A 19,396-nucleotide genomic window follows, 5' to 3' on the forward strand; every position below is an offset into this window, starting at 1 on the left:
ATACATCCATATAAAATAATAGGTAACATTTCGGGTCGGGGCCCTTCTTCAGACCAGAAACGTCACCTATTCCTTCTCTCCAGCGATGCTGCCTGACCCGCTGAGCTATTCCAGCATTTAGTGCCTATCTTCAGCGCAAACCTACATCTTGCAGTTCCTTCTTATGCAATTATTAACCTATTCCCCACCTCCACCCCCCAAAAAAAATCTTAATTCAGTAGAAATTGAAAAAAAATCTAAACATTGCCGTGTCTTTTCTCTGCATTGTGGATCAGCAGGCAGGAAAGGCAAGTAAAAACAGCTGTCAAGTCAGATAAAATGAAGAAGTTAGAAGATGTTGATCATGTTTCATAATATTGACCCTGTCAACATCCCACCTTTAAGAGCTGGGCGGCGGGAATGGCAGCTCATCACCGATTGGCTGCCACGGTGCATCCACTGGCCGGCGCCGCACTGGTCCCGCCTCCCGACGGCTCCTATAGGTCGGGCTGGACGAGGGGCCGGCGTTGTATGGCTGAAGGCGCTGTCAATCAACGGCAGCGTTGCCTGCGAATGTGAAACTAAAAGGAAGCACGGAGCTCCGGCGCTGCTACAGTTCAGGCCTTTTGTTTTTGGAAAATCACTGACAAGGGGGGAACGATTTGATTTTGTGCTGAAGATTTATCGTTATATGCAGAGGTAGTGAACCAACTTTCATGTGCGAGTTGCGGTTTAAGAGCTGCGTTTTGCTTTTAAAACGTTTGCGTAAGGACTGGGCTGCAGAGCTCTCTTTTTCTAGCTGCAAGTGTCCTGTTGCAAACATAATACTGGCGTAATACTGTGCCATCAGAGCCTTCACATCATGCTTTGCTTTAGTGTTTTGTAATCCACAGTCGATTGTTTATGGGAGATAAGAACCTGGGGGCAGGCGTTTTGCCTGCCTAGTCATTGCCTTGTTTTGGGCCCTGGGTCGTCAATGAGAAATCAGTGAATGAAAGGTTTTGTTTTTAATGGGAGGGAAGTGGAGAGGCAGCATTTCCTGTTAGAATCAGATCACTTCAAATTAATGTTAGGAAACAGAGTGATATTTCACCGTCCCTTCCAATCGTGTGGTTTAAATTGCCTTTTAATCACGAATGGAGAAATGGATTAGTAGTTCAGCTAGAGCCCAGAATATCCATCAGATTCGAATTAAGTGCAAACCCTAAAATCTATTATCCAGAAGACCGTTGTTCCTTTTTCCCCATTGATTGAGTTAAACGTAGACCATCTAACAGCTTTTAATCTAATTGCTTTGGGACCGAGAATCAGAGGACAGAGGTTTAAGGTGAGAGGGGAAAGATTTGATAGGAACCTGAGGCATGCTGGCCTTCATAGCAAGAGGAGTTGAGTATAAGAGCAAAGAGGTCCTTCTGCAGTTGTACAGGATCCTGGTGAGACCACACCTGGAGTATTGTGTGCAGTTTTGGTCTCCAAATTTGAGGAAAGACATTCTTGCTATTGAGGGAGTGCAACATAGGTTCACGAGGTTAATTCTCAGGATGGCGGAACCGTCATATGTTGAAAGAAGGAGCGACTGGGCTTGTATACGGAATTTAGAAGGATGAGAGGGCATATTATTAAAACATATAAGATTATTAAGGGATTGGACAAACTAGAGGCAGGAAACATGTTCCCGGTGTTGGGGGAGTCCAGAATCAGGGGCCACAGTTTAAGAATAAGGGGTAGGCCATTTAGAACAGAGATGAGGAAAAACTTTTTCACCCAGGGAGTTGTGAATCTGTGGAATTCTCTGCCTCAGAAGGCAGTGGAGGCCAATTCTCTGGATGCTTTCAAGAGAGAGTTAGACAGAGCTCTTAAAGATAATGGAGTCAAAGGATATGGGGAGAGAGCAGGAACGGGGTACTGATTGTGGCTGATCAGCCATGATCACAGTGAATGGTGGTGTTGGCTCCAAGGGCCGAATGGCCTACTCCTGCATCTATTGTCTATTGTGGCGTAATATTTTTTACACAAAGGGTGATGAGTGTATGGAACGAGCTGCAGGAGGAGATAGTTGAGGCAGGTACTATTGCAAGGTTTAAGAAACATTTGGACAGGTACATGGATAGGATAGCTTTAGAGGGATATGGGCCAAACACTGGCAGGTGCGACTAGTGTAAATGAGGTTGTTGCTTCAAAGGGTCTGTTTCCATGCTGTATGAATCTATGCTCAGTTTTGTAATGCTATTGGGTACAATGGTTGGGCTGTTGTGTGTCTTTTCGTAGTGATACCAACACTCAAGAAAATGTAGATATGAAGTGCTGGAATAACTTCGAGGGACAGGCAGCATCTCCATGAAAGTGTAATTAGCTTGGGATTCATACATAGAATGAAATCTTGAATACAATGGTAAGAAAAATACACAATGTGTTCCATGTGATTGGATAGTTAGCACTGTGTATATACCTGGTGACATTTAAAAGGACAGTGTATAAAATCATGAGAGGTATAGATTGGGTAGATGCACAGAGTCTCTTGCCCAGTGTAGGTGAATCGAGGACCAGAGGGCATAGGTTTAAGGTGAAGGGGAAATTATTTAATAGGAATCAGAGGGATAATATTTTCACACAAATGGTAGTGGGCGTATGGAACCAGCTGCCAGCGGATGTCGTTGAGGCAGGGACTATCCCAACGTTTAAGAAACAGTTAGGCAGGTACATGGATAGCACAGGTTTGGAGGGATATGGGACAAACGTGGGACAAACTATAGCTGGGACATGTCCTGTGTGGGCAAGTTGGGCCGAAGGGTCTGCTTCCACGCTGTAGCACTGTATGACTCTTATGACTGACTTGCAGGTGCATTTCTATCCTGCATTTTTACCTGTAACAACATTATCTTAAGTTGTGGAAGATGTTTGATGTCAGGACATTGCTGGTAGAACATGCACCTATAGTTATAACCCAAATAAAACTCAATCTTTGCGATACATCAGTTCACTTTAGCTTATTGTCACGTGTACCGAGGTACAGTGAAAAGCTTTTGTTGCTTGCTATGCAGCCAGCAGAAAGATAATCGATTATTCCAATTGATCCAATTACAGTGTATAGATACATGATAAGGGAATAATGTTTAGTGCAAGGTAAAGCCAACAAAGACCAAGGATAGTCTTGAGGGTCACCACTGAGGTAGATGGTAGTTGTGGTAGGATGATTCAGTTGCCTGATAACAGCTGGGAAAAAATCTATCCCTGAATCTGGAGATGTGGGTTTTCACACTTCAATACCTTTTGCCTGATGGGAGAGGGGAGAAGAGGGAGCGACTCGCCCTTGCTTATGCTGCTGGCCTTGCCGAGGCAGCCTGAGGTGTTAGTGGAGTCAATAGAAGGGAGGTTGGTTTGGGCTGCATCCATAATTTGCTAATTTCTTGCAGTCTTGGATGGAGCTGTTCCCAAACCAAGCTGTGATGCATCCTGATAAAATGCTTTCTATGGCGGCATCTGTAGAAGTTGGTAACATACCAAACTTCCTAAGCCTTTTAAGGAAGTAGAGGCGTTGGTGTGCTTTCTTGGGCATTGCTTCGATATGGGTGGTCCAGGAGAAGTTGTTGGTGATATTAACTCCTAGGAATTTGAAGTGTATAACGGTATTGGTTTATTATTGTCTTGTGTACCAAGATAGAAACATAGAATTAGGTGCAGGAGTAGGCCATTCGGCCCTTTGAGCCAGCATTGCCATTCAATATGACCATGGCTGATCATCCAAAATCAGTACCCGTTCCTGCTTTCTCGCCATATCCCTTGATTCCTTTAGCCCTAAGAGCTAAATCTAACTCAATAAAGTGAAAAACAAATGACTTGCTCAGTCTGAGGAAGGGTCTCGGCCCAAAACGTTACCTATTCCTTTTCTCCAGAGATGCTGTTTGACCCGCTGAGTTACTCCTGTATTTTGTGTGTATCTACAATGAATAACTTTGTTTGGCATGCTACCCAGGAAATTCATACCATACATAGGCAAGAGGTACAGAAGTGTGATAATGCACACCTCCAGATTCAGGGACAGATTCTTCCCAACTGTTATCAGGCAACTGAACCATGCTATCACCAACTACAGAACGGTCCTGAGCTACCATCAACCTCATTGGAGACCCTCAGACTGTCTTTAATCTGACTTTACTGAACATTATCTTGCACCAAACGTTATTCTCTTTACCCTGTACACTGGATGGCTGGATTGTAGTCACGTCTAGTCTTTCCGCTGATGAGAACGCACGTAACAAAAAGCTTTTCATTGTACTTTGTTGCATTTGACAATAAACTAAACTAAAACTACTACAGGTAGTGCAAAAAGATAAAGGAAAAAGAGTGTAGACTATAGTGTTATAGCCACAGAGAAAGTGCAGATAAAAAAAAATGCCAGGGCTGCGAAGAGGTAGATTGGGGGAACAGGAATGCTTCCTTGGCTTATGAGAGACACATTCACGAGTTTGATAACAGCGAGGAAAGAACTGTTCTTGAATCTGGTGGTGCAAGCTTTCAAGCTATTGTGCCTTCTGCATATTAGAAGTTTGTACAGTTGGCATCGGGATGGATGATAGTGGTTTTCTTAAAGAGGTGGGAATCTTAGAATGGAGCATGAAAGAGAGCATTTAAAATGACTTAAAAAACTTTGGAAGCCAAGTTGAGACATTGAATGAGATTGTGATATACATTGTGTGGATGAAATATAATTTCTGTATTGTGCAGTCTCTACGATTTATGTAGTAAAGCATATTTATGTATTAATTGTGTTTTAATCCTTGTGTAGGATTTAACAGGAAATATTTCATTTAACAAACTGGCAACCTTTGTCATCTTAGCTGTCTAGAGATGCAGCAATGTTATTTTCTCTTTTTGGAATCATTTATTCTTGGAGAAAGCCAAATTATGACAAGGGTCCTGTGTCGACAGATCAAATAACAAGGGAGTGGGTTGAACCATCTCCTAATCTGAGTCAAATACCCTGGTTGTTCAAAACATTCTGTGGGATGTTACCAGCTAAAGACAGAGCAGATTACAGGTCATGTATTAAAACGTTGCAGTTTTATGATGCATTTACGATTTATGAAATGTTGCAGGTTTTATGATGCATGCAGTCAAGGATTAATTTAATTTAGAGATAGAAAATAGGTGCAGGAGGAGGCCATTCGGCCCTTCGAGCCAGCACCGCCATTCATTGTGATCATGGCTGATCGTCCCCAACCAATAACCCGTGCCTGCCTTCATAGAAACATAGAAATAGATACGGCATGGAAACGGGTCTATCGGCCCACTGAGTACATTCCGAACATTGATCAAGGATTTTAGGTGAATATATAGTTTACAGATACAGCATGGAGTCTGTATCTGGACTCATGGACTCCATTGAGCCCACGTTGACTATCAGTCACCTGTTCACACTAGGTCCATATTCTCCCATTTTCTCATCCACTCTTTGCATTACAATTTAACTTAGAAATACAACATGGTACCTTTGTCCCACTGAGTCAACACCAACCATTGATCACCTCTTCACACCAATTCTATGTTATCTACTCCCCACACATTAGGGACAATTTTACCAGACCAATTAATCTACAAACCAGCACGTCTTTGGGATGTGGGAGGAAACTGGAACACCCGGAGGAATTCCACATGGTCACAGGGAGAACTTACAAACTCTGCACTGACAGCACCCGGGTCTCTGAGGCAGCGGCTCTACCTGTGCAGCAGAATTGCTGCTGCTTCATGCTGCTTGTGGTAAAAGGGTTCACTTCAGGTGCTGATAAACTGTGCGTTTAAATGCTCCATTCCCACAGATCATGGTTGGTGTTGCTTTTCTTTCTGTAGCATGCTGTCCTGGCGGAATTGGTACAGTTCCCAGTACCTGGGGGGGCAAGCTGCCTCTCGCTTCACCGATGGAAGTTATATCTTTGCTGTGGATCCAGAGGAGACGTTGTCCCAGATGATAAACCGCACACTTGCAGATGACACAGCGGCAGCAGTAGATGAGGATCTGGACACCGCCGTCTTATTTGGAAACCTCCGAGGAAATATAGTTGGATTGCGTTATTATACTGGTGTGGTAAGATCTCTTTCTCCCACCCTATTGTGATAGTACTAACCTGTATTTAAGTTATTGTCAAGTCACGTTTATTGTCAAACGTACAGTAGGGCACAGCTACAAAGTAAAATTTAAAGAGTTCTACAGCATGGAAACAGGCCCTTCGTCCAACTTGCTCAATCCAACCAAGATGCTCCATCTACACTGGTCTCATCTGCCCGCATTTGGTCCTTATCCTGCACCTATTTTCTATGTTTCTAAAACCTTCCCTATCCATGTACCTATCCAAAAGTCTTTTAAATGATGGTTTTAGTACCCATTTCAACTATCTCCTCTGGCACCTCGCTTCATGAACTCACCACTCTCCGTGTGAAAAAAGTGCCCCTCGGGCACTATGTCCTCTGGTTTTTGATTCCCTGCTCTGAGCAAAGGATTGTGCATTCACCCTCATCTATTCCTCTCATAATCTTATACTCCTCTATAAGATCACCCCTCAGTGTCTTGCACTCCAAGGAATAAATTCCTAACCTGCCCAACCTTTCCCTATAGCTCAGGCCCTCGAGACCTGGCAACAAACTCGTAAAACTTCTCTGCAGCTTTCTTTTCCAACTTAATGACATCCATCCTTTGGCAGGGTAACATAAACTGAACATAATACGCTAAGGGGGCATAATGTCTGTGTCCATGTCCTTTGGAGGGACATAGATTCAGACAAACACAAACGCAAATCATACACAAGTTACACACAAAATCTCCAAAAGAAATGTGATAAAAAACAAGAAATTAGCGCAAAAACTTAATTATAACATACCACAGTGCTACCGTCACTTATGAAGGTTATTAACTTGTTGCAGAATTGATTTAAATGTAGAAATCAAGCTATTAAAAAATAATAAGCATAAAGGGTGACAAAAGGAAGCAGGAAGACACAAGGGTGTCAGATTAGGAGAGAAGAGGAGTGAAGTGTAACGCCAGAGGGAGGAAATAGGGGGACATGGAGCTGGTGGGAAGGGAACAATGTAGTAAACCTTGATGTGCACCTTGGTGGGGCACTGGAAAGAGAGGGAGCATAGTTTGTAGAGTGCGTACGTTGCTGTAGGAAGCACCCACTGAGGATGCTGATGTATTTGCTGACAGACTGTGTTCACTGTGTTTGAGGCCTAAACAGTATGGGGTTGCTACGCTGTTAACTTGCTTTTAATGTTGTTGTCAGGTGAGCAATAATGAAATGGTTGCACTTCAGCGGGATCCGAACAATCAATATGACAACAATGCGGTCCAAGTGAATAATGTGAACGGCATACAGGTGGGACACATCAAACGTGAGCTGGCAGCTCCACTGGCCTTCTTCCTGGATAACAAGCTGGCGAGGATCGAGGGGTGAGTCGGCATCTTCATTCCTGGGAGACGCCCATTGTCCAGGAATGCACTTGGTTAACGCACAGGGTTAATTAAGCTGTGGGCCGATCATTGAAAATGTGTCTAGAATTTAACTTTCGTGACCCATGTCTGGGAACTACTTGAAATTTTGCACAGATTTAGATAAAATATATTTGAGAAGGAAGTCATAACTCGTCAGTGCCAAAAGTTGCACATTAATTAATTAAGTTAATTTGAAAATGAGATCGAAAAAGTAAGCGCCATCTAGTGTTCAATGCATCGAACACTAGATGGCGCTTACTTTTACGATCTCGTTTTCTAATATGTATATATAACGTGAATATGACTGGAGTTATATATAATTATATAAATAATATGATGAATATAATTGTGAGTGTGTATTTTGAATGAGACTGCCGCAGCGGTCCAGCTCCTGAACCAGCCTAATTAATGGGCGAGGGCAGTTCCTGTGCGTTCACCCATTTACTGAACCCCACTGACTGCCAGTGTGCAGGGTGGGGGTCATGGCAGTAGTGGGACTGGGGCAGTGCCAGGCTGGGGGAAGGCTAAGGCATCTTCCACTGAGGGGAAAATGCCTAACCCTAACTCGCCCTCCCCCTTCCAGAGTTGCCCACAGCTGGAGCTGGAGCCACTTTGGGACCGGCTGTGTGCTCCGTATGTGTGGCCGCTCAGCGAGTCCATCTCGGCCAGCATGCCCTTCTGGATCACCATGGTGATGATGGTGGGGAGCAGCACTACCCTGCACGTCGCCTGGGCAGCCTTCAGCACCCTCATAGCGCCGGCTCCGTCAGTCCAGCTCGCTTGTTGCAACACCGGCCGGCCGACAGTCCGCCCCACCCCTCGCAGCATCCACCGGGGCCCGACAGTCCGCCCCGCCCCTCGCAGCATCCACCGGGGCCCGACAGTCCACCCGATCTTTTACAGCACTTACCGGCGGCCCGACCGATCCTTCACAGCATCCACTGGCGGCCCGACCGACCGACCGATCCTAATCCTAACCCTAGCTCTACATTTTTATTTATCATTTTTATTTAACAGTTCACATCATAACTTTACAAAGATAAATCAATTGTCAAACAAAATTATCAGCAAGGTTAGCATTACCTTTATTCCTTCGAAACCTTGCTATTGTTTTGATGTAATTAGGAGGCAGCCATGATCCCAGAGTACTCACTGCATAGCTACCATGAAACAAAGCGCGTGATTGGTCAATTGGCTTCCGACGCAATGTCAAACGTGCATTGATTGGACAATTACTACTCGGCAAATTGGAGGTTTCTCTCGTATTTTAAAAATATGTGCAGGTTTTGTTCTTGACGAGTTTTAGGTATGATTTCTATAATATTTTTACACAATATGCTAAAAATTCAGGTAGTTACGTGATTTGGGACACGAACTTAAACGAAAAAGCACCTCGGCCCACAGCCTAAATGTTGTTAAGTGTGAGGTGTTGCATTTTGTGAGGTATGAGGATGTGGCCAGGATTTGAGGGCCTGAGCTTTGGGAAGAGGTTGGACAGGCTATGACTTTATTCCTTGGAGCACAGATGGATGAGAAGTGATCTTAAGGCAGCGATCTTACGGTGTATAGCAGTGATCTTATCGAGGTGTATAAAATCATGAGGTGAATAAATAGATAAGATGCACAGTAGTTTACCCAGAGCATATAGGTTGAAGGTGAGAGGGGAAAGATTTGAAAGGCATTTGAGTGGCAACCTTTTCACACAGCGGGTGGAATGAGCTGCTGGAGGAGGGGTAGTTGAGGCAGAAATTATACCAACATTTAAACTACATTTGGACAGGTAAATGGACAGGAAAGGTTTAGAGGGATATGGACCAAACACAAGCAGGTGGGGCTAGTGCAGATGGGGCATGTTGGTCGGCCGAGGCATGCTGGGTCAAAGGGCCTGTTTTCATGCTATATGACTATGAAGGAATGATGAATCTTAGTCGCACCTTTTTTAAACATGGTGCCATGCTGAACTTGGCAATTTTAACGGTTCAAATCGACAGGTTTATTGGTTGCTATAAATTGCCAATTGTGTGCAGGTGAATGGTAGAATGTTGAATCTGTGAATGGAGCCTGCATAGACTTGATGGGTTGTAATAGTGTCTTCCATGGGGTAAGGGAATTTCTGATCTTTGATTTAAAATATGTGAATGAAATTGTATGTAAGGAAGCTGCTTGTTCAGTGGTACTTCTTATCACATGTAGATGAGGAATATTGTGTGCAGTTCTGGTCGTCCTGTTACAGGAAGGATATGGAGGCTATGGAAAGAGTACAGAGGAGGTTTACCAGAAAGATGCCTGAATTAAGAGGTTTGGATCAGTGTGTGTGATGATCCTTACCAGCAAAATCACTGCTGGAAGGACTCAGGGCAGCACAGTGGGGCAGCGGTGGAGTTGCTGCCTTACTGCGCCAGAGACCTGTGTTCGATCCTGACTATGGGTGCTGTCTGTACGGAGTTTGTACGGTCTCCCTGTGACCGCGTGGGTTTTCTCCAGGTGCTCTGGTTTCCTCCCACACTCCAAAGACGTACAGGTTTGTAGGTTAATTGGCTGTGGTAAAATTGTAAATTGTCTAGCATGGGTAAGATAGTGTTAGTGTGTGTGGACCGTTGGACGGGGCGGTCTTAGTGGGCTGAATGACCTGTTTCCGCACTGTATTTCTAAACTAAACTAATTAGAGGAGAGTGACAATCTTTGGTAACAAATTGGTTGTCTTGTTTATCATTCATCTGATTTTCTTTGCTATTGAATTGAATCGTGAAGAAAATCAGGTGGCGTGGTAGGGCTCTCGACTCATTATTAATCATGCCTGCTTCGGGGGATCAAATTGAAATGCTGAATTTTTAAATGGGAGTAATGTAGAGTCTGGCAATGAATATGCCAGGCTGCTCTATCGGGAATGCTTCCTAGTCCCATCTCCACATCAGCAGTGGTTTAAGCTGCAGGGTGGCAGCTTGCCTCCTTGGTTTGTAGAATTAGTCTTCAGTGTTATTATTTGTTTTGCTGAGCCCCCGCGACGCTGACATTTTGAAAAATACAACTTGGGACTACCGGCTGCAGCACGGAGTTGAGAAGTTAACTTTGCAGTGGTGGGTGATGAGGGGGGGGGGGGGGAGGTAATGATCTCAGTCCCGTGGCGATTGCTCTACTGGTGTTGACGCCCCAGAGCCTGAAGCGGAGTTTGGAGCGTCGTACATTGACAGAGGGGGATTCCTGCAGCGTCTGGACACCATTGCGCCGCTGAGATGCGTTTCCATGCTTGGTTGCAACGCTGCAGTTTTGCTGTCGGCTGTGGTTTTACTAACAGTATAATTTCAGTCACTGACTTGGGGAATGGTTTAGGTTTTGGGTTTATTATATTGCCACGTGTACTGAGGTGAAGTGAAAAGCATTGTTTTGCATGCTATAGTTCATGTCATAGGAGCAGATTTCCACAGCCATCCATGTCAATGAATTCCACAGATTCGCCACCTTTGACTAAAGAAATTCCTCCTCAACTCCTTTCCAAAGGTACGTCCTTTTATTCTGAGGCTGTGCCCTCTGGTCCTAGACTCACCCATTGGTGGAAACATCCAAACAGATCAAATACACTATACATAAATACAATCAAGTCAAACTCAAGTACAACATGTAGAACAAAGGTGAAAATCCAGAGTGCAGAACATAGTTCTCAGCATGTATTGAACATTTAGAAATGCTGCTATACTAACAAGTAGGATAAAAGTGTGACACGGCAGTGCAGCGGTAGAGTTGCTTCCTTACAATGCCAGAGATCTGGGTTTGATCCTGACTACGGTATTGGGGGTTCAGTATTGATGTGGATAGAGAACTGGCTGGCTGACATGAAGCAAAGAGTAGGAATAAACGGGTCCTTTTCAGAATGGCAGGCAGTGACTAGTGGGGTATCGCAAGGCTCAGTGCTGGGACCCCAGCTATTTACAATATATATTAATGATTTGGACGAGGGAATTGAATGCAGCATCTCCAAGTTTGCGGATGACACGAAGCTGGGGGGCAGTGTTAGCTGTGAGGAGGATGCTAGGAGGCTGCAAGGTGACGTGGATAGGCTGGGTAAATGGGCAAATGCATGGCAGATGCAGTATAATGTGGATAAATGTGAGGTTATCCACTTTGGTGGCAAAAACAGGAAAGTAGGCTATTATCTGAATGGTGAAAAAAACATTCAGTATCCCGTACCTGGGATACCGTACATTTTTCACACAGAGTGGTGAATCTCTGGAACTCTCTGCCACAGAAGGTAGTTGAGGCCAGTTCTTTGGCTATATTTAAGAAGGAGTTAGATGTGGCCCTGGTGGCTAAAGAGATCAGGGGGTATGGAGAGAAGGCAGGTACGGGATACTGAGTTGGATGATCAGCCATGATCATATTGAATGGCGGTGCAGGCTCGAAGGGCCGAATGGCCTACTCCTGCACCTATTTTCTATGTTTCTATGTGGCCGATTAGGAAAAGGGGAGATGCAACGAGACCTGGGTGTCATGGTACACCAGTCATTGAAAGTAGGCATGCAGGTGCAGCAGGCAGTGAAGAAAGCGAATGGTATGTTAGCATTCATAGCAAAAGGATTTGAGTATAGGAGCAGGGAGGTTCTACTGCAGTTGTACAGGGTCTTGGTGAGACCACACCTGGAGTATTGCGTACAGTTTTGGTCTCCTAATCTGAGGAAAGACATTCTTGCCATAGAGGGAGTACAGAGAAGGTTCACCAGACTGATTCCTGGTATGTCAGGACTTTCATATGAAGAAAGACTGGATAGACTCGGCTTGTACTCGCTAGAATTTAGAAGATTGAGGGGGGATCTTATAGAAACTTACAAAATTCTTAAGGGGTTGAACCGGCTAGATGCAGGAAGATTGTTCCCGATGTTGGGGAAGTCCAGAACAAGGGGTCACAGTTTAAGGATAAGGGGGAAATCTTTTAGGACCGAGATGAGAAAAAGAAAATTCACACAGAGAGTGGTGAATCTCTGGAATTCACTGCCACAGAAGGTAGCTGAGGCCAGTGTATTGGCTATATTTAAGAGGGAGTTAGATGTGGCCCTGGTGGCTAAAGGGATCAGGGGGTATGGAGAGAAGGTAGGTACAGGATACTGAGTTGGATGATCAGCCATGATCATATTGAATGGCTGTGCAGGCTCGAAGGGCCGAATGGCCTACTCCTGCACCTATTTTTTATGTTTCTACGGGTGCTGTCTGTACAGAGTTTGTACCTTCTCCCTCTAACCGCGTGGGTATAACCCAGGTTCTCCGGTTTCCTCCCACATTCCAAAGATTAATTTGGTTTTGGTATAAATTGTAAATTGCCCCTAGTGTGTAGAATAGTGCAGGTGTATGGGGATCTCTGGTTGGCACGGAGTCGGCAGGCCGAATGGCCTGTTTCCGTGCTGTATCTCTAAACTATAAGATTTAAAAGAGTAGAACGATTGTATGGGATGATAACAGATCCTTCTCAGGGTGGCACAGGCAAAGAATCGCCACGCTCCGGGGCCATCTTTGGATCGTGCGGGGGTGGAGTGGGCGATGACTGAATCACTACCGTCTTCTTTCTTTTCCCCTCAGGGTTGTCCCGTACGGTGCTAACAATGTGTTCACCATGCCCGTGCAGCTTTCCTTCTGGGGCAAAGAGGAAAACCGCGCCGCTGTTCTGGAGAAACTGAAGATTCACGGCTTCAAACTGGCACCGCACAACAAAGGTAAAATCCCATCGGTCCACAGACTCCGTGGGGGGGGGGGGGGGGGTTCTTGTCTGAGGTGAGGAGTCTTAAGTTGACACTGGCAGCGGTAGAGCTGCTGCCTCACAGCACCAGAGACCAGGGTTCGATCCTGACTACGGGAGCTGTCTGCGGAATTTATACGTTCTCCCAGTGACCGCGCAGGTTTTCTCCAGGTGCTCCGGTTTCCTCCCACACTCCAAAGGCGTACAGGTTTGTAGGTTAATTGGCCTCTATAAATTTGCCTTAATGTGTAGGGAGTGGATGAGAAAGTGGGATGACAGAGAACTAGTATGAACAGGTGACCACCTATATTGTACACTGCACAATGCTCCCAACCCATCAATAAAAACAAGTCTATTTGATCAGCATTCTTGCAGGTCTGCTTCTGACAGGAAATCAGACTTGTAGTTCCACAATTCCTATTGTGATGTTACATCTCTTTATGTAATTGAGGGCATTTTGAAATTGAATCACTGTAGTAGCGATGATCGCAACCAGTTTCCACCCTAAGATTACAATACAATACAATACAATACAATACAATTCAATTTATTGTCATTTGGACCCCTTGAAGTCCAAACGAAATGTCGTTTCTGCAGCCATACATTACAAAACAAAAAGACCCGAGACACAACACAGTTTACACATACATCCATCACATTGCTGTGATGGAAGGCAAAAAAAACTTCTCTCCACTGCACTCTCCCCCCCGATGTCAGAGTCAGAGTCAAAGTCAAAGCCCCCAGCTGGCGATGGCGATTGTCCCGCGGCCATTAAAGCCACGCCGGGTGATGCAAGGTCGCACACCGGGTCTTGGTGTTAGAGCCCCCGGCGCGCGCTCGCAGAGTCCCGCGGCCATTCCAAGCCGCGCGGGGCGATGGTGTAAGGCCCCGCTCAGGTGCTCTTCAACCCCGCAACTCGGGCGGGAGAAGTCGCCGTTGCGGAAGCCCCGAAAAGCGGTCACCCAGCAGGGCTCCCTGTGCCGCCGTCCGCCAAACCCGCAGTTGCAGCCTCCGAAGCTCCGGAGGTCGGGTGGCAGCAGTGCTCAACCACAGCTCCACCCGCTCCGGACTCGGCCAGCCCCGTGACGGTGAGTAGTCGGCAGCTCCGCAGCTGGAACCCCAGGTCGTTCCTGTTGGAGGCCGCTCCACGTTGCAGCCCCAACGACAACGGAGACCCGACAAAGAAAAGGTCGGGTCTCCCGTGCAGGGGAAAGATTTGTAGATTATTTATACTTGTTGGCTGTGTGGTTAATGTTGACCAGGGCACTAAACCTGTCATGAATGAGCTTTAGGATCTTTCACTCCAACCTGTGAGGGTAAGTCCGGGACCAACAGAGAATGGCTTCCCCACACTGCAGCAATCCTTCAATAATGTGTGTTTGATGGCCTGTATCTGCTGGCGTGTAGAAGGATGAGGTGGGGGGGACCTAATTGAAGCTTACCGAACAGTGAAAGACCTGGATAGAGTGGATGTGGAGAGGATGTTTCCACTAGTGGGAGAGTCGAGGACCAGAGGGCACAGCCACAGAGTAAAAGGATGCAGCTTTAGAAAGGAGATGAGGGGGAATTTATTTAGTTAGAGGGTGGGGAATTCATTATTACAGACGTGCGTGGAGGCCAAGTCAATGGATATTTTTAGGGTGGGGATTGACAGATTCTTGATTGGTAAGGGTGTCAGGGGTTACGAGAAGAAGGCAGGAGAATGATCTTGAAAGGGAAAGATAGATCAGCCATGATTAAATGGCAGAGTCGACGATGGGCTGAATGGCCTAATTCTGTTCCTAGAACTTATGAACATAATGTGTCAGACTAGATTTACCTCTAACACTCAAGTTCCCAGTGTGCCCCGAATTCAACAGTTTTCAGACTCTGGTGTACTCTTGTTGAATCAGTAACACTTTATCCGTCTACTTCAGGCATCATGCACCTCCCTACTAAACCTCCTCTTCAACATAAACCGTGCTGAATATCAGCATCTTCTGCGATTTTATTCACCTCCCTTCAACGTGTCTCCCTCCCTTCTGTAGTTGTATGACCAAACGTTGGAAGGATAAACAATGGAGCAGCGGTAGAGTTGCTGCCGTGCAACGCCAGAGATCTAGGTTCGATCCTGACAACAGGTGCTGTCTGTATGGAGTTTGTACGTTCTCCCTGTGACCCTCGTGGGTTTTCCCCAGGTGCTCCGGTTTCATCCCTGCTTGAAAGACGTTCAGGTTTGTAGGTTAATTGGCTTGGTAAAATTGTCCATAATGTGTGTAGGATAGTGTTAAGTGCGCAGGGATTGCTGGCCAGCCCAGACTCAGTAAGCTGAAGGGCCTGTTTTCGCACTGTATGAACCAAACTAAACCTGAACTTTTATTAACAATTGATATAGTGTGTGGTGTAGACAGTGTGGACAGAATCTGAAGAAGGGTTCCGACCTGCATCGTCACCCATCCTTTTTCTCCAGAGACGCTGCCTGACCCGTTGAGTTACACCAGCACTTTGTGCCCATGGACAGCACTTGTATTTGGTTGATGCAGACAAATCGCTGGGATGTATAGCAGCCTGACCTTTCATGTTGTTAACAGGCAGTGGGATTGCTGAAGCGTGGTCTGGAATGGGTTCTGCAAGAGCTGGACCAAGCTACAAAGCTCCTGTGCACACAGCAGTGCAGATGACAGCAGAACAGGTGAGCGTTTAGTTCAACACGGCAGTTCCTCAGTTACCTTAGTCGAATTAGCCACATCACCTTCAGGGAGCTTCCACACATATTTTGCAACCAGGCTGATATACAAGTGGAGCGGCATGGTGTTGCGGTGGTAGAGCTGCTGCCTTACAGCGCCAGAGACCCGCATTCAACCCTGACTACGGGCGCGGCCTGTATGGAGATTGTACGTTCTTCCCGTGACCGTGTGGGTTTCCTCTGGGTGCTCCGGTTTCCTCCCAAAGACATACAGGCTTGTCGGTTAATTGGCCTTTGGTGAAAAATCGTAGAATTTCCCTCGTGTGTGGGATAGTGCTAGTGTAACGGGGATTGCTGGTCGTTGCCGACTCGGTGGGCCAAAGGGCCTGCTTCCATGCTGTATCTCTAAACTAAACTAAACTTAACTAAAAAAATGGAGCACTGTTCCAAGCTACAACTGATATGGAATTAAAATATTTGATATTTCCTGAGGTACTAGCCAGCATAATTGCATGATTGTTAACTCAATGGTTCATAAGTTATAGGAGTAGAATTAGGCCATTTGGCCCATTAAGTCTAATGCTCGATTCAATCATGGCTGATCTATCTTTCCCTGTCAACCCCATTCTCCCCATAACCCCTGACACCCGTACTAATCAAGTAATCAACAATGGTTCTTTATTATCACATGCAGCGAGGTGAAATTCTCTTATTTGCATACAGTTCAGTAAATTATTACTATAAATAAACACAATTGCTGATTAAGTGTAAAGTGTACTGAGACCATCTATTCAAGTTACCCGGTTATGGCACCATTTTCAAAGTCCCAGCTGCCGGCCCCTTTGCAGCCGTCTCCTCTGTCCGGATCGTCCAGTGAACTGTTGTCCTCTGCTACCCCGGCCACCTTCAACCTTTGTGCCCCAGGGGTTCCTCCTGCAGCCAATCTTGAGGGCACAGAAGATAAGACCCCCTGTTCTTCTTACTGACCCTGTGTTCTTGCATCTGACGTTGCCGACTCCCTCCGCCCTCCTCTCAGGGACGAGCAGGGGCCGGGCTCGGCGGATTTCATCTTCAGGCGGGTTCCTGTTACTGTGGCGGGCGACCCAGGCCTGACGAATGCCCCAACGATCCTTGTCCCAAACAGTGGTCGACCTCCAGGGAAATACAGAGAATAATTGTTCTTTTGCTGCTCCACATGAGAATTGTTCATTTCTTTTTACAGCTAAAGAATGAATTTGACAAGATATTTGAAGATCTGAAGGAGCATGATAAGACTCAGGAAATTGAACCGGCTAAGGTAATATGAAACGCTTTTGGGGAAATACATATAATTGTGAAGTCTTTTGAGCTACTGTGAAGCAACTTGGAATTTTTCACACCAAAAAGCTATAGAAATGGGAATTGTTAATTTTTGTACTTTGTGTTATGTGTTGCACAGATCAATAATGACAACAGAGTAAGTATTTAAACACTAGTTTACTAAACATCAACGGACATTGCACAGAAGACAGACATAACGCGCTGGAGCAACTCAGTGGGTCGGGCAACATCTCTGGAGAAAAGGAATAGTTGAATAGAAATTGGGTTTTGGGTTGGAACCCTTCTTCAGACTGAAAGTAGAGTAGGTGGAGGATACTGGGGGTAGGAAAAGGCTAGAACAAAACAGAGCATTGTCCATCTCAGTAACCTAAATAATGGCTGCTGCAAAACGTACCTTGTCCCCGCGCAAGCCCTGTGGCACCGTCCTCCAATTGATCGGTGTTGCCAATTTACTGCGCACACATTTACCCATGACATTACTGACCCACATGCACGGATGTTGACTCTTCAGAACAGTTTATCTTGGTCTTAAATAATTGCTTTTATGGAATTGGGCCCAATTTTTGACTCGTGGCCCACCACAGTGATTAATGTTGACCCAGATTTTTGTTCCCTGACGGAAATCGTCTACTTTGACAAAGATTTTTGTATCTTCTGTAGCTCTGGTCAAGGTTCCAGAGGTTTGGAGGGTAGCCAATATTGTTCCTTCAATGAAGATGGGAAATAGGGCCTTGCATCAGTGGCAGGGAAGCTGTTGCAGAGGATTCTTAGATATAGGATTTACATTTGGAAAAGAATGGATTAATTGGGGAGAGTCAGCATGACTTTGTGCAGAGTCGAACTTGATTGTGTTTTTGAGAGTATAATGAAGGTGATTGATAAGGTTAGGGCAGTGGATGCTGTCTACCCGGACCTTTGGAAGGTATTTGACTTCACCCTCTGACTAGAGAAATCCCTCCTCATCTCCTTTCTAAAGGTACGTCCTTTTATTCTGAGGCTATGCCATAAGTTCATGTTATAAGGTATAGGAACAGAATTAGGCTATTCGGCTCATTCAATCATAGTTGATCTATCTTTTCCTTTCAACCCCATTCTCCTGCCTTCTCCCCATAACCCTTGACAACCGTACTAATCATGAATCTATCAATCTCTGCCTTCACATGGTCTGTGGTAATGAATTCCACAGATTCACCACCTTGAAGACACAAGAGACTGCAGATGCTAAAATCCTAAGCAAAATACAAAGCGTGAGAGGAACTCAGTGGGTCAGGCAAGATCTTGGCTGGGGTTGGACAGGCGACGTTTCAGGTCGAGACCCATCAGCCTGAAAAAGAAACCGACCCCGAAGTGTCGCCTGTACGTTCCCTCCCCAGATGCTACCTGGCCTGCTGAGTTCCTCCAGCACGTTTGTGTTTTGCTTAGGCCTATATCCACTGGACTGCGGAAGAATGGGGGGAGATTTGTAGAAACGAAGAACTGCAGATGCTGGATTATGAAGATAGGCACAGAGTGCTGGAGCAACTCAGCGGGTCAGATCATAAAATATGGCAATGATTTGGGTGTGTCAGAGTCTCTAGGTCAGAGGTCTCGCTCTCTAAAGCAGAGGCAAGAGCCAACTCTTTTTTTGCCAAAGCAAACGTTTTCCACTGTTCTTTGGTACAAGTGATTTGTGTTCTAAACTAAGCTAAACTCTCTTCGGCTGTTTGATTTACACGTCAGTGGAAACTGCCCTTGAAGCACCTTCTTCCAGCACGTGAGGTTACAGTGTTTGGACGGTTTTCGTTGGCAGGCAGTCCTCACACCGTTGCTGCCTCACCAGAAGCAGGCGTTGGCCTGGATGATACTGAGGGAGAACAATACTGACCTCCCCCCGTTCTGGGAGCAGAGGAGTAACATGTACTACAACCTGCTGACAAACTTTGCCGAGCGCGAGAGACCCGAAAGTGTTCGCGGGGGCATCCTGGCCGATGACATGGGCCTGGTAAGAGACCGTTCCTCTATCTATATCGCCCTGTATTACCTCATCTTGTAGAACCCTTATTCATACCATCCTTATCACATTGCATCAACTTATCACCCATATCACATTATATCACCTTAGTAGCTGTATCGCCTATATCACCCTGAATCCCCTGTATATCCCTGTATCACCCAAATCACTCCGTATCCCCCGTTTCACCCATATCGCCTTGTATCAGCTTATCACCCATAACTGGTGTCGTATTCC

At 45.7% G+C, this 19,396-nt stretch overlaps 1 protein-coding gene across 3 annotated transcripts in view; it reads left to right on the top strand.

Annotated features, from left to right (window-relative positions):
* Positions 1-545: 545 nt before the first annotated feature.
* hltf (helicase like transcription factor) overlaps positions 546-19,396 on the top strand; it is a 53,569-nt gene continuing 34,718 nt past the window's right edge. For all 3 annotated transcript variants that reach the window (XM_033031871.1, XM_033031872.1, XM_033031873.1), the window contains exons 1-7: positions 546-678; positions 5,827-6,061; positions 7,254-7,420; positions 13,028-13,161; positions 15,755-15,855; positions 17,072-17,146; positions 18,959-19,150. In XM_033031871.1, the coding sequence (XP_032887762.1) occupies positions 671-678; positions 5,827-6,061; positions 7,254-7,420; positions 13,028-13,161; positions 15,755-15,855; positions 17,072-17,146; positions 18,959-19,150 (912 nt within the window). In that variant the 5' untranslated portion in view covers positions 546-670. The remainder of the gene's footprint in view (positions 679-5,826; positions 6,062-7,253; positions 7,421-13,027; positions 13,162-15,754; positions 15,856-17,071; positions 17,147-18,958; positions 19,151-19,396) is intronic.

This window comes from Amblyraja radiata, chromosome 13 (genome assembly GCF_010909765.2).
Source record: "Amblyraja radiata isolate CabotCenter1 chromosome 13, sAmbRad1.1.pri, whole genome shotgun sequence".
Classification (NCBI taxonomy): Eukaryota; Metazoa; Chordata; class Chondrichthyes; order Rajiformes; family Rajidae; genus Amblyraja; species Amblyraja radiata.